Source organism: Adiantum capillus-veneris, chromosome 13, assembly GCF_014529385.1.
Source record: "Adiantum capillus-veneris isolate H3 chromosome 13, ASM1452938v2, whole genome shotgun sequence".
NCBI lineage: Eukaryota > Viridiplantae > Streptophyta > Polypodiopsida > Polypodiales > Pteridaceae > Adiantum > Adiantum capillus-veneris.
In genome coordinates, this window is record NC_140943.1 from 105,532,077 (window position 1) to 105,548,630 (window position 16,554).

The following is a 16,554-nucleotide window of genomic DNA, read 5'->3' on the forward strand; positions in this document are numbered from 1 at the left end:
CCTCCATAAGCTCATGGCAAATAAAGAGGTCCTCGTACATCCCATCCTCTTCCTAATGGCTACACTATTTTTGCATTGAGAGGACACGTTCAAGTAAATTTCCAAAATACCCCTGGTTGTGAGATTAAGTCTCTCCAAAGATTTAAAAAATTGTAGCTTTTCATAAGAAGAATGATTATCTATCAGTACAAGACACTAAAACTAGAATTTGAGTTGGTTATGTCAGCTTTGAAGATGAATTGTTTCATTATTGTTAGACATAATGGCCTTTTTTTGCGAGGTAATTTGTGACAAATTACATGCTAAGCACTCATAAACGGATCTTAACTGTAAAAAAGGAATAAAGATTAGAAAATCTTGAGAAATGCAATCAAAATAGATACAAGGGTATTTTGGAAATCTTTGAAATTTGAGGGGTATTTGGGAATTTTCACAAATTAGAAGGGTATTTTGGTAATTTTTTCCTTAGCTAATTAGCCAAAAATAAATGAATCAAAAATTTAAAAAACCTTTATAAAGCGAAAAATAGAGAAAAAAAAACTCATTAAAAATACCCAAGAAAACAAAAAATAGGCTTAAAATTTTAGAAAAAAAAAAGAAAAATCACACAAAAATTCATTAAAAAGAGAAAAAAAAAGTTCACCAAAAAATCCTAAAAGTCACCAAAATTTTTGAAAAATTCAAAAAACTCTAAAAAATCCCTAAAAAGTCAAAATTTCAAAAAACTCTAAAAATTCATTCACAAACTTTTATTGAAAAATCAAAAAATACCAAAAAAATCAAATTTTCAAAAAAAAAATCATAAAAATAAAAAAGAGAGAAGGCTCCAAAAAAAAGGGAGGTAAAAAAGCAAAAAAATTCACAGAGGAACTCACACCGCAAGCACAAACGAGTAAGCTGAGGCAAAAAAGCCAAGAAAAAAGAAAGAAGAAGCAAGAAAATAGTCGAACTAAGACAAGGAGTCGTGAGCGGCGGGAAAAAATTCAAAATTTATCAAGAAAAGAACAACCAACTCGAAATCGGGAAATCAAACCTGTATCAAAAAGCTACCAGCTAGGACACGTCCACACAAAACACAACTCCACACAGAATTCCAATAAAATCCAATCGATAGGGCAATGTTCACGTGTTGAATTTGCGAATTGGTGCAAATTTTAAGCCTTTTTTGGAAAAGTTGGGAAAACCGAAGTTGTAAGACCCCCCAAAGCTCAAAAGTTGGAAAAAATCTCCCAACAAGGTCTTGACCGCTTTGGTGAAAAACATCACTAGTCTAGGTCAGTTTTGAAAAATGATACTACAGTTTAGTCCATGAATGGAAGTAACTAGAAGCATTGTGCAAGCCATAAATTGGCGAGTGCAAGTATTTGGATTGCAAATCAGGCCTAGAATTTGCTGACCAGGGGCACAATTCACGACTGAGTGCAGATTAAGAGCCCAAGTGTTCATTGTTTCAAAGGCTACAGTCGGACTGACACATTCAAGCTAGAGTTAGCCAACTCTTGTGAGTCTAGAGAGCAATCAACTGTCAAAATTGCTTTGGCAAAAGTAGTCTTGTCAACCCAGAGCACAAGAAATTTGGTTGAGCAACACCAAAACCTACCAGGAGATAGTATTTATAGACCAAGCCAACATGGACTCAAGTAGAGCAACACCATATTAGTGAATTTGGGAATTTTTCAATTCTCACTTTCAAAATGATCTTAAGATTTGACCACATGGCCAAATATTAGTCAAATCTTAGGATTGTTGTACATACAGTGGTCGAATCTACAGTCAAGAGCCAGAAATGGAGATCCAATAGATCAACCAATAGAAACCAGTTTAATTGGAGAACCAAGTCAAAGGTAGTATAAAGGTCAAGATGAAGCAGTCTATCGCTTGTGTTGATGCTCATTGTTCTAAAAGAGGATATTAACAACTTGGCAAGTACAGAAGAAGAAGCTCCTCAACAAGATCTTGAGATTAAAGAACCAATTGAAATACCACCACTCATGGTGTATTGCTCAGATTGTAGAAGAAAAGGTGAACATTTTTTAGAGGATTGTCCAAGAAATTCGGACAACAAGGACGTAGCAACCACAAAGCGGAGTATGGAGAAAATTGGAAAAGAGAATTGTGATGTAAGTGCATCTAACTCATCATTTTTGGTGCAGTTAGATGTTACCATTAGAAGCACCACTAAAAGCACGACAAGTTTAAAATTTGCATGAAGATGCACATGCACATGAAAAGCTTAAATTGGTATCGTTCAACACATTAGAAAGAGAATAGAGTTTAGGAGGGCCTCTTTATTTGGCAATTCAAGGGAGCCAAACCTCTAGTATCAAGGAAGCAATCAAAGGATAGTTTTTGAATTCAAACAAGAAGAATCGCTAGTTTAGTTGAATTCAAAATTTTCCCCCAAAATGAGATTTAAAATCTACTGTACAAAACTATATCATGTAACATATCTACGGAAAGAGCTCGGCATGTAGTTTACAGTTATGTACTCTTCGCTCAAATTGGAGATCATATGTAGGAGTTATGGAAGGCCAAAAATCGTAAAGTTTTCCAACCCCCTTTTTTTGTTTGGGGGGGGGGGGGGGGGGGGGGGGGGGTGCATCCTTTGACCACTCTTACACACCCACCATTCTTGCACACATGGCATGCATCTATTTGTCAAAATGTTAATCACCCCCATAATCTCATGGCAAATAAAGAGTCCCTCTTAGACTCCATCCTCTTCTTAATGAATAAGTTCCTACGTGAATTTGGTCAAAGCGTCCAGTTATTATCACCGAAGCTTGAAAAGAATGTTAGTTTTGCAAATGATTCTGCATCCACTCCCACTAGTGTGAAACCATTTATGAGTCTAAGGGACACATCAAACAGAATGATGTTAGCATTGTATGGCACCCATAATTCATTTGCACACTATGTAGACCGCCGGGAAGGATAGTCCATTTAAAAGGAAGAATCTATTATATCCCATTCTCTCTAGAGTTGAATGATATTACCCAAGTGAACCCAAAAATCTGTTCAAAGCCAAACTCTCCCCCATCAAAACTCAAGCTTCAACATTGTGACCAAATGAGCATATACTTTGACCAAAACCGTCGTAGATATAGACGAGAGTCTAAAACCTATGATGCCTTGGGTTATGAAACCATATAGGCTCATATCAAAGGAGATCCATGGGATAGACAATATGACGGTGAAGATGATGCTATCTATAGCTTCACTTGGGAAATTATTTGTCATGTTTCATGAAGGTACATAGGAAACTATGCAAAAGGTTTACAGATGCCAAACATCAGTAGTGCTACCCATAGTGTGCCTTCACAGTCCCAAAAAGTGAGATTAAACTAGGGCCAAATAGTTTTGAACTCTCATCATAGAGAAATCTTTAGTGATTACCCTAGGGTGGAGGGAGCTATAGATCCATCAAACTCGGCACTTATACCAAGAAATGCAACATCAATTAGAAGTCTTAGAACTTCTAGTCAATAGACCCCTTCAAAGCAAAAACCATTGAAAGATCATATGGTTGTTGGAAGTTTCTAGTTGACCCAGATTCCCTTAGAATCTGCTGATAAGTGCCTTTATGAAGATCATCAACGGCAAAAGTTTCAAATAATCTCCACAAGTCAAAGTCAAAATCCAATGAATCCAATAGTCTTGAAGCAATTGCATGTGACCAAGTTTACATATGCATATCTAGATGCAAATGGCAACAAAATATCAGCAAGTTCATGACCTTGTACAAACCCCTACAAATGGTAAGGTTGAAGTCAAAGACTATCTCAAGGTGGTGCAAAGCCTCAAGCTACTAGAATAGGTGACAGATAGATCAAAATCAATGGAAGCTAAAGCTCAAAAATCTACACAAAGGTCACTACCAAAATCTCCTCCGAAGAGAAAAATTTTTCCAATAAGTTTAGTAGATCTATTAAGATCAAAGGTTACCCAAATGCAGGCAGAAAATGGCCAACAATTGCAAGAAAAAGATACAATATCACAGCCAAATGAGCTAATGTTGATTGAAGTAGGTGATCAAAGCAAAGAAGATGCAGAAAAAGTTCAACCCAAGGATACAACCACATTAAAATCAGTCAATTCAAAAAGAAATTCTTAGAAGATCAAGTGCAACATTACTGGAGAACATAAAGAAAAGGTCTCAAGGAAAGTAAAGCTACATTTTTTAGCTAGACAATAATGTCATGTCTTTTTGCACTTGGAAAAAATGTGGCCAACCACAGCTAGAAGATGCTCTTGAATTCATTAGCATATCGGGAAACAAACGAGCACAATGTTGGGTAATCATTTCCACCACCATTCAAGTAGGTTCAAAGACCATCATAACCCAATTCCATATGATCATAGAAAAAGATAATAACAGATAACATCATATTGGGGATGCCAATGGGACAAAAGGTTTTAAAGATACGAAGTTCAAACAAGATGCAGTCTTCAAAGACTAACCAAAAATGAAGACCAAGACTAGTCACCCGCAAAAGACAGCACAAGTACAATTAAAATGGAGACCGATACCAAAGTAGAGTTTATTGAAGATGTTTCATCTCCAACCACAAAAGAGCAAGCAGAAATCTATTGAGAAAAAAAAAGGCATCAAAGCCATAAGTAAAGAATAACGAGGTTGCACACAACCAAGATGGAATAGGAAGTCCCAAGGTCAGTCAATCATTTCCAACAGAGTCAAAATATAGAACTTATAATGGAAAACAAAGTCTCAAGTAACCTTCCATACAGACTAGGATAGATCAAGATGAGACCATGGTAAAAGAAGAACAAAAATATTCAAAAGAACCACCAATGAGAATAGCTATAGTCCTCAATAGTGCAAATGGATCTAGTATCATATGCAATGCTCTAGTGGATAAAGAAGCAGAGTGCAATATGGTTGCCAACAGTATCCAAAGAATTCTAGAGATCACACCATGCAAGCAGGACAGTAATGCAATGCGAGGTGTGGCTACAAATCAAGAAGAAATGGCTCATATTCTTAGCATCTAAAAGCATGACAAGCAGGTAAAGTTTCAAGTAAAGCCTTCAAAAGACATGCATGCAGATGTTATCCTTGAACATCAGTGGTTAGACTAACACAAGGCTTGCAAAGAAGATACAATGTTAATACTCTCTTTCCCAAGTGGTAGCAAGCAGTAGTTACAGGTACCGTTATTGTTGGATTGAGAGTTGCAAAAGTCACAAGAATTAATGATAAATCTTGCAGACAAAGATAAAGCTAAAGTAGACCTTCCACCGCCTAGCACAAAAGGTGTTACACCATATGCCTCTACATCAAAGAACCCTCATGGATCATCTTATTCAAGCAAGTTAGGCTTGGAAACTTCAAGTTAATTGTGCTGAACCAAAAAAAAAACTCTAGGGAGACACCCAAAGCAAAGGTATACAAACCCAAGTACTCAAGAAATAAAATCAAAGGCAAACAAGTGTTTGTTCCAAGCATTTCAATAAAATTCACTGATCTAGTGTGAATTGAAGACAAAAAATCAATACAAAAAGACAAACACATGGGATGGATAGCATCACAATGGAGTTTAGAAGAACAAGAGGTAACAAACAATATGGATACCAAAACAAAAGGCCAGAGCATATAAAGTGAAATCAATGCCCTCCCAAGAAAGAAGGCCCACAAGGCATCAGCCTCAACAATATCCCAGGATACCTAAGAAGAAAATGTACAAAAGGACAACACCAAATGCTGCTAAAGTCTACCACAACTCTCAAGAAAATACAGAACAAAGATGGATTTCAAAGAGTATTCTTCTTGGACAAAAATCCTACACGGGCTATACGAAGATTTGGCTACCAGTCAACCAAAGGCCAACTACAACTACAACAGAACTGCATGAAGATCCCGAGAGTTCAAAAAGACCTACTCCCATACAAAGTCATCAAGGAAGCTACAAAGGTAATAGATAGATTTGGATTCTTAGGTCTTCTAATGCTCCTACTTAAACGAAGATGTTGACAATCAATAGAGGCCTACAAAAATCTCAAAGACTCCTTACAATAGACCTAACTGGAGAATCAAACAGACAATGGATTCTTCACAGTCAAAGAAGGACAATTCAACTGACAAAACTTCAGATTTAAAGATAAAACAAGTATGGCAAAAGAAACCTTCAATGCCAACTTTGTCCTTCACTAATCCTCTTTTTGAGGATTCAACCTTACTTTTATGTGAAGGAATTTTTATAGTAAGCTCAAGAATGTAAAAAGTCAAGTTTCCAGGGTGCAAAAAACACTCTTTGGCATCATTAGAGTCGAGTTTTTGAGCCAAAAAATGAGCAAAGCATCAGTCCCAAAGCTTCAAGACTTAGTCATAATAAACTTTGTGCTAAGAGTCATAGTTATTAGGCTTACGCTCAAGCTGAAAAAGTTCAACATATCTAAGTCATGTTGCTCATGCTAGATGAGATGAGCATAAGAGTCAAAGTCTATTGAATTAATCAAGGCAGCTAATAGAAATTCTCTTTTCTAAGAATCTCCGTCGCATATTGTTGTTCTTCTCTTCTATCGTGGAGCACAAGCTTTGGCAAGCAATGTGCTCACCGTCTGGACGTGAGAGAGGGCGGGGGGGGGGGGGGTATTTTCTCTTACGATACCTCCATCTCACAAGAAGTGACATGCTAAACCATCATGTTACATCGTGTCATTTTCATATAACTCGACAAGTTACATGGCATATCCACGGTGGTACTACATGAACATGACGTGTTGAAATATGGAGCTTCGAGAGTGTGAGAATCTGAACGAGTTATTTAAGCCCCTAATGTCACGTTAGGGACCCCAACTACCCAAAGTGGGTATGCCTAATCTTGCACTCCCCCAAATAGTAATCTTTTCATTTTGATCCTATATGTCAATGATATGTTCATAGTTGGGAAGAATGATCTTTCGGTAGATGCGTTGAAGGTGAAGTTTTGTGAGAACTTTAGCATGAGGCATTTTGTCATAATAACTAATATCTAATTCTCCTAAATGATTTTCTCATGTTAAACTGATCATTTATATGGGGAAGTACTAGAGGAGAAAAAGCTAGAATATTGGTTAGGCTGGCACACCTATCATAGTAGGGATCCAAAGGAGGGAAAATAGGGATCCAAAGAGGGGCCATCTGCAAAAGATCAATGTGCATCAATGGGCTTCAAAGACCCTAAAGTTCAGCCCATTAAGACTTCCAAAATGCTAAGGTTCCAAAATCAAATCAAATACTCAATGGTCAAGACTTAGGGAAAATTTGGATGCTTGTGGGAAGACTCAAAAGTCTTCCCACATCCCTATCAAGGAGGGGGCAAGCCATATTTGTAGGGGATGAGAGAGAAACACACGCACACTCTTCCAAGCTCCCCTTTACACAAAGGGCATAGTGGACATATGTCAGCTTCCTAGTCCAGTTGCCCCCAAGGTGCATTCAAATCCTATTGGATGGCCATAGAGGTGGACCAATGAGAATTAGGTTAGAGTAAATTTAGTTTGATTCATTTTTAAAAACTTGATAAAAGAACCAATAAAAATTAAGCTCTCTAGAAGACTATTGGACAGTCTCCCAAGGGGTCCAATGAGCATTCAGCAGCCCAATGGCTTGCCTGATTCCTATTGGTCTGAAGAGTAAGAGGTCCAATGAGAGTTTAATTGAATTATTTAGATACCTAAAGCTCTCACAAAAAGGTAAAGGGAGACACATGTCACAAGGCTATCGCTTATGCTTCTTAATTGTCATTGGCTAAGCTTTGTAGGGGCCAATAGGATGCCAGCATAAGCAAATAGCAAGAGGGGTTGACCAAGAGAGAGGGGGGGCTGGTTTTTGCAAGGCATTATCACACACACACTCACACAATCTCATGTGTGAAGTAAAGAAGACTATCTCCTTCTCAAGCTTTAATGGAAAGCTCATCATCTACTCCAAGCTTGTGAGAAGGGAGGCCTACACCAACAACTCTTGGCTTTGTGATGCAAATCCAACCAAGAGTCAAGCTCCAATGCATGCTCATCTCATCTACCATGCTAATTACTAAGCTATGCTAAGCTATTAAGAGTGATTATGTGAGAAGACATACTTCTTTGTCGTAAGAATACTCCTTCTTCCTCTCGATCTACTCTCATACCCCGCTAGCTCTCACCATCTTCGAAGGTGTGTGGCGTCTTGGGTATGAGACCATCAGGGAATTGATGTTTTGTTTTCAAGTTTAAGCTTGATGCTTGAAGCTTCCATCTTCATTGCATCAACAAGTTATTGAAGGAACACAAAGTATTGTATTGTAAAATGTGCCCCTTGATGGGGGAAACCTATAATACAAAGCCTTTTGGAGGGGGGACCGGCTCCATGTAAATTCGATCCTCAAATGTTGTCAATAGCTTAATTTCTCTCTCTTTTTGAAGTAAGAATACTCCTTCTTCCTCTCGATCTACTCTCATACCCCGCTAGCTCTCACCATCTTCGAAGGTGTGTGAGGTCTTGGGTATGAGACCATCAGGGAATTGATGTTGTGTTTTCAAGTGTAAGCTTGATGCTTGAAGCTTCCATCTTCATTGCATCAGCAAGTTATTGAAGGAACACAAAGTATTGTATTGTAAAATGTGTCCCTTGATGGGGGAAACCTATAATACAAAGCCTTTTGGAGGGGGGACCAGCTCCATGTAAATTCGGTCCTCAAATGTTGTCAATAGCTTAATTTCTCTCTCTTTTTGAAGTATTTTTCATGCCTATCTAACTAGGTATTGTGCTTTTGTTGCTCTCTCCATCCAAGAACTCTTGCTATGCTCATTAGGAATCTATCCACTATAGGATGATCCATTGAAGTTTCAATTCCCAAGTAGATGATGCCCTTGTGAGTTGTCAATTATGGCGGGTGCGTTTAATAGTAAAATTTGTACTAGGAAAAAATCCCAATAGAAGGTTTTCCCTTAGGTAAAATGGGTCATTTTGCAAAACTCAAACATCTAAGTAATAACTCACATAAAAGTTATTCAAACTGATCACAAAACAGTCATGCATGCAAACATAGGTGTTAAAAACAAGAAAGATAGAGGAAGAAGAGAGAGAATAAAAAAATTTCACATCATACAAACAATCTCAAGATACCTCCAAGATCGATGGGATATGGATTGAACTCAAGAACTTCAACACAAGAGAAAAAGAGGAGGGACAGTAGACCGAGGAAGGATAAGAGAGAGAGAGAATAGAAATTTTAAGGGAAAATTACCAAAATTTGTGAAAATTCTCAAAATACCCCTCCAATTTCAAAAAATCCCAAAAGACCCCCAATATATTGTCATAAATTCCTAAAATGCCCTTTAAATTCTCCAAAATTCCCAAAATATCCATGGTTGTGAGGTTAAATTTCTCTGAAGATAAATTTTTTTGTAGTTGAAGACTGATTGTCAATCAATACAAGATGCTAGAATTAGAAGTTGAGTTGATTATGTATGCCTTGGAGATGAATTGCTTCATTATTTTTAGACCTAATTTCCTTTTTTTACGAGGTAATTTGTGACAAATTACATGCTAAGTAATCAAAAACGGATCTTAATTGTAAAAAAAGGAATAAAGATTAGAAAATCTTGAACAATCTAACCTAAATAGATACAAGGGTATTTTGGAAATTTCCACAAATTAGAGGGGTATTTTGATAATTTTCCCAAGTTTTAAACATCGCCGAAACAATTTCAAGTTTTTAACGTCATAGTAGGAACGATCCCCAGAGACCTCCAAGATCTAACACAAACTCAAGACCTGCCACATAGCATGGTGGGAATATCATAGCACCTTTACAAAGGGTGGGCATAGTTATTCATTTAATGCTCCTTTTCGTATGTGACCAAGAATGAGGCTTAGTTATTTGTTCAAATAACTGATAACTAAGGCTCGTGTGACCATAGCCTTATGTTGTATACAAGGCATCATTTTCCTCGACCTTCCATCAGGGAGTTCCGACATCTCCATTGCTAGTCGACCAATATGGGGTGCTTTGACAAAGGATCATGTTCTTGGTAGGATCATTGAACCTTTGAATCTAACACGTAAAACCCTTCCTAGTGCCTTTCTTGCATTATAATGAATCTTGCACTCATGTGCTAGCTACAAACTACAAAATTGTGTCATGTTATTGTTGCAGATAAAAGTTTATTCCATTCAATTAGAAAAGGGAAAATTACCAAAATACCCCTCTAATTTGTGGAAATTACCAAAATACCCCTCTAATTTGTAGAAATTCCCAAAATACCCCTCAAATTTCAAAAATTCCCAAAATACCCTTGTATCTATTTTAGCTGGACTATTCACAATATCCTAATCTTTATTCTTTTTTGACAATGTATATCTGTTTTTTAGTGCTTAGCATGTAATTTGTCACAAATTACCTCCCAAAAAAAGACAATTATGTCTAAAAATAATGAAGTAATTCATCTCCAAAGCCTACATAACCAACTCAAATCTAGTTTTAGTATCTTGCATTCATAGACAATCAGTCTTCTTATGAAAAGCTACAATTTTTTTAATCTTTGGATATATTTACTCTCAGAACTAGGGGTATTTTGGGAATTGCTCAGTTTCTGGTCTTGCTCGGCTCACGGTAAGACTCTTCAAAGGCATGTGATTGACTAGAGTGCAAGGAGTTAAGTTCGTATGCCTCCATTAACAATAATTAGTTAAAATACAAGATCACACTCACAAAAGGTCCTTTGCTCTATACGAAATCTTTCTATCTTGAAAGATTTAATAAAATTGGACGAGGACATCATGGCCAAAGCAAGACAATATGAGATTTGTGAAAGAAACAAAAGAAAATGAGACTCTGATTTTAAGGTGATAAAGGATTCAAAAGCTATAGGCAATATTTTCATTGGTTGTTGTGGTTGCAATGGCCTGATTAGAAAAGCCATCATGCAAAAAACTACTCTTAGAGGTGCTAAGCCTTCACATTTTTTCAAAAAATCTATATTAAGATACCCATCTTACTAAACCCATGTGATACATTAATTTATTCTACACTAAAAGTGTGGCATGTACTATCCTCATGACTAAATGGCACGGGGACTTTAATGAAGACCCCGTCATGGGATCGACGGTGGTGGGTTGAGCGCGTGGATGTCGCGGAGATCCGACAGCAAACAAAAAATTGGCAGCTAACGATATCCATGACACCCGAAGCAACTTTTAATATGATCTCATGCAAATACATCTACACTTTCCATTCACAATGGGTCTCTGCATTAATCTTGTCACATAAGTAGACACACAGCGTCTCGTTGAAGAAATGCAAAGGAAGCGACACACATTTCAAGATATTTAACCACATATTTGCATTCTAAGGACACTTGCTACTGACCACCTTCAACCTAGAGGTGTTTATTGGAAACGAAGTAAGGGCACATTCCGGGAATGTGCTTAGTCTCCTCCATACATATTAATGGTTTTTTGTTCTTTTCCCTTGAACTCTTAAGCACATTTGCCAAAAGGCAAATATATTTTAAGTGCCCCAACATACAAAACTTGGACAAGCTCCTTGACAACCACTATTCATTATATCAATAATATGAGTTAAAAATAGTATCATATCTATTCGGTAGGAAAATCTAGGGAGATGGTTGACAAAGAACCACCAATGTTGTAGTAAGCATCAATATTGCATCTTCAGCATGGAAATTTGCAAATTGGAGCTTAAGCTTGAGTTTCCCCAATGCTTTTACCCATACTACTCATCCTACTAGCTTTCAAAGCAAGAATATAGCTCACTTGCAAGATAAGTCCGATTCGAAAGGACGATCCTCGACAAAGGAGTTTGCTTTACGTACGGCTCGCTCTACTACACAAAAGACAGCTGACCTCTCAATCGCAGAGCCATCAACGATAGTCACAAACAAGAGGTAAATCTCACATTCTGCACTAAACATTGTTCCCTCTAAATGGTCACTTTCTTTGTTGCAACTCTTGCTCTTTACAAAAAATCAAGGTTCAACCATTCTATTTATACAATTTGGGCACAATGATAAGGCATTTGCATTCTTCATCCTTGACCGAACCCCTTTCTCTAGATAGTGCTTATGCTGCCAAATGCCTGATCAAGGGTGACGAGCTTTCAAATTGCAGTAGCTTGCCAAGGCAAATATTACAGAGGGATTATCACCAGTAGGGTTTGTATCATAATGCAAAACCAGGGGAGAGCCAGTGTCATGCATTCTATCTGTGGGTTCTCTCCCTCGATGTGTCGCTAGCTTAGACATTCATGAGTCATCTCGACCAAGATGAGGGTAGCATTCTTCTTCAAAGCCAATTACTAGTGGATACGAGACACTCACTATATATGAAACTACTATATCACATGCATTCAAGGGGTATTATAAAATCCCTTACCTATAAATATCCCTAGATCATAACAAGTCCTTTCCTACTGAACGTTGAGCTCCGTGATAGGTTTTGCTGTGTTAGATGTCAAGAATTAAACTTGTCAGAGCTGGATGTAATGGGACCAATATAACACTGTTATACCAAAATAGCGTAGTAGTATCAATATAACACTGACACCAAAATGATGGCAGTCCATCAGAACCGAAGGGACGTTCCGTAAAGTTATCCCAAAAAAATGATGTAGCTCTGTTTCCCATCCTTGAGAGCACTCAAATACACAACTTGGATACAAGCACTGCAGAGCTCTTACCAAAGTTAATAAATCCACATTAGCCTCACTTCTGTCATACCTTACACAACAAGTTTTGGAGCAACGCCCCAACACAATATCGTATTTTGAGGCCCTGTCAAAAGAATTGACAGCTTTTTCTCAAGCTGCTTGGTTAGCTAAAACGATGTGTTGTCTCCATAGCATGTCATCCATGTATGTACACTCGCTCCAACTTGAGAGGCATATGCATACATAATCGACCAAATCAAATGGCAAGTCTTTTGAGTGGACCAAGGAATGCTAGTTATGAGCAACCACTGCTTTCCACTCTATTAGACAAATTGATAATGCAAATGGTTTGCTCTACTGCCGTTTTGAGCTGCTCCGATGGCACCATGGTGCCAGCCAATCCCACTCAACAATCTCCTTTGTCCATAGTGTACAAATCAAACACGTCTTCTCTTTAAGTTGCCTTAGAGTCAGAGTTTTGCCCAAGCCCAACAGTTATTCAACCACCATCACCCGAAGGCAACGACTCTGAAAGCCACCTCCACCCCAAATAAAGATGACATCCAAAGGCAAGTTCAAAAGACTCCTATGTGGATACGACACACGCTCATTTTGAAAGCTCGCCACAATCACTAATGTAAAGTGCCTTCAAAGGTCTATTCCATATACTTCGTGCATTCGAAGCTCTTTCATCTCCCAGAAAAGACGCGAATTCATTAAACTGTCGAATTCTTTCACTTGGCTTGTATGTTGGCACAGAAGCTGAAATTAGGACCACATCCAGACCTAAAACATGACCATGTTCACTTTATCAGTGAAGGTTAAGTGACACAAAACCAAGTAAGACTTGGATTAAAACCTGAGAACATAATCGGTAATACTAAAATGCAAAATTTAACAAGTCCCTCCCTCTGTCAACACTCTCTACAAAGCTAAAGAACAAGCATTCAATCACAAGCACCAACGTGACCGACTAAACGAACCTTCTAAAACGGTTCCAAATACAATATTCTTGTTATCCAGCTGCGGAGCAGGACCAGGACCTGAAAACAATCCAAAATATGACAAAGATCTCAACAATTATGCGTTCTGAGGAGAAACCAAAGAAAGAAAAGAGCTGCTTTAAATTTACCAGTTGTGATAAGAAACTCGACGTTGCGATAATCAGGGTCAAGTTTAAATTGATCTTCATCATCGTTCTCGGATAAACACAGAGAGACTGTGCCTGGTCGCCGATGCGGGATCTTGAAAGCATCAGGGTTAATGGATTCCATGTTCCGATCCAGCTTAGGAGGAGGTAGGACCTCACCCTTTTCTCTGGAGAAGCCCTGCTTGCCAGCTATGATATATTGTCCTGCGAGAATACGATGGATCAGACTACCTTTATACGAAGAGCCTGCTTTGCCAGTGCACATGGCCTTGAAATTTGCAACTGTTTCAGGGACCTGCTTGCCATAAAGCCCGATGACGATCCTACCAAGAAGCTCACCATCATTGCAGATAGAGGCAGGTGAGGTAGATGGGGTAGCCTGTGCAGAGGATGATGATGCCATTGATGTCAATGTGGATGATAATGATGAGGATGTGTACATGTATGTTGGTGCTACGGGCACAACACCTTGTGAATCAGCTCCATTTTGCCTGCTTGTGATGGATATGGAAGGGCACTTTGTGATTTCAAGGTAGACCTTATCAGTAATGGTGTAGTCAGCGGCAGAGGAGCTATCCTCTGCAAGCGATGGAGACTCTAAACCCAATCCTAGGCCTAGGCCTAGGCCTAGCAGATTCCATCTCAAAACACCAGAAAGAGTACCTGCAGCCAATGTGAAGAGAAAGTCCCGCCTTCTTGAAAAAGGGGAGGACTTACGGCCAACGTCGTCTCCGCAGCTGTCATTTGGCTGTTCGTTTCGGCACGAATGGGCGGAGACGAAGAAACATTGTCCATGTCGCTGACGATGGTGGGAGTTCTGGTTAGGCAAAGCAGGCGCGAGAGGGAGACCGAGCTTGAGGGTGATGGCGCCCATGCCCACCTTTCAGAGAGGTAACACCATTCCCAGACAAGAAGAAGCAGATAGATAAGAGGCAACGCGTGGCTTTAACCAAGAAAATTGTTTTCCATCAAAACGTTGGGAAATATATTAGAGAGAGCACAAAATCCACGAGCGATTAAAGGGGCATTGGGGGGGAGAAGATCTAGTGTTGATACATGGATTACAAGGGGAGAGTGAGCGGGGGATAGATGGGAATATGATACAGAGAAGCGTAAGTTAGACATACTATGAGTCTCTGGGTGACGCTCAAAAGCAAGCTAACTCGACGAAGCACAAAGCATCCATGCTCATCGACATGGCGGTAGAGAACTTGGCCAAATTAGAGAGGCCACACAACTGGTTATTCGGTCCATCACCCTAATGGAGGACATTCAGGAGGTCATCGGCAACCTCCCATCGATGTCTCGCACGATCAAATTCTGCACATTGTAAGTAGTCACTTCTACATGCTTAGTTAACATCAGAGAAAAAACATCTCAGATTTTGAAAATGATAAGAGTTATCAAATAGAGCTTTATTTCTTTCTTTCCAAATAATCGAGAGGAATTTTGCTCTTATTTTGTTCCAGCAAGATGAGAGGATTTTGATTGAGTGCTTGAGAAGAAACTGTTTCCATGAGGGGGTGAACTTAAGCACCGAGACCAGAGGGCAAGTGATGATTCTTAATCTAGGGCAGTTGAGGAAGAGATAAGGAAGGGTTTCCACTTCGAGATGGCACCTTGTGCATAGGCCGTTTGACAGACCAACTTGTAGGCTTTTGTCACTTGTCCACATTGCTCTATGAAGGAATAGCCATAGAAGAGTGGACTCTTTTGGGTGGATTGCGGGGTCCCAAATTTTGACGAATTTAAAGGCCTAATGTCTCCTATCTAGGGAGACTCTCCATGTTCCATTGATGACAGTGTGAAGGGAAGGGGAAACTGGGCAGTGCATGGGTTGGGAGTGGGCCAAAGTAAATCCGCCTACCCATCCAATCCCCTTGATGGTGACTTGGGTTGTGACTGAGAGATTCCATGACTCACCAAGAGGGAACTGGGCGATTCTTGCATGGATTAAGGTGATCTCCCAAGGTTGGAGTTGAGTTGAGAGGATACGTTGTCCAATTTTGAAAACCACTTCTCAATTTTGAAATTTAATTTCACATTTCAAACAAGGTAGTGCACATGCAAGGTGGCACTATCCTAAGGAGTGTTGTCATAATAATCAATATCTAATTCTCCTAAATGATTTTCTTATGTTAAACTGATCATTTAATATTGGGAAGTGCAAAGGGAGAAAAAACTAGAATATTGGTTAAGCTAACAGACCGGCCACAGTAGGGATGCAAAGGAGGGAAAATAGGGATCCAAAAGGGGGGCCATCTGCAAAAGAGCAATGTGCACCAATGGGCTTAAAAGACCCTAAGGTTCAGCCCATTAAGACTTCCAAAAAGCTAAGGTTCCAAAATTCAAAGGTTGTCAAAAGGTCAAAAGCCTAGGAAATTGGATGCTTTGTGTGTGTCCCAAAAGTCTTCAATCATCCCTACATAGGAGGGGGCGAGCCCTAGAAGTAGGAGATGAGAGAGAAACTCACACACACACACACACACACACGAGCTCCCTTTACACAAAGGGAATGAGGGACACATGTCAGCTCCCTAGCCTAGATGTTCACAAGGTGTACTCAATTCCTATTGAATGGCCTTGGAGGTGGACCAATGAAAATTAAGGTAGAGTAAATCTAGTTTAATTAATCTAAAAACACTTAATAAAAAAACCATTAAAAATTAGGCTCTCTAGAAGACTATTGGACAGTCTCCCAAGGGGTCCAATGAGCATTCAACAGCCCAATGGCTTGCCTGATTCCTATTG

The 16,554-nt window shown here is 39.0% G+C and overlaps 1 protein-coding gene across 1 annotated transcript; it reads right to left on the bottom strand.

Moving 5' to 3' along the window:
• Positions 1-12,595: 12,595 nt before the first annotated feature.
• Positions 12,596-14,759, bottom strand: LOC147444577 (Cyclophilin-like peptidyl-prolyl cis-trans isomerase family protein). Its single transcript, XM_086527133.1, has 3 exons — positions 13,786-14,759; positions 13,637-13,696; positions 12,596-13,439 (listed from the first exon to the last, which is right to left on the bottom strand). Exons 1-3 carry the CDS (start codon positions 14,675-14,677, stop codon positions 13,261-13,263), a joined length of 1,131 nt encoding a protein of 376 aa, XP_086383259.1. The 5' UTR covers positions 14,678-14,759; the 3' UTR covers positions 12,596-13,260.
• Positions 14,760-16,554: the final 1,795 nt, after the last annotated feature.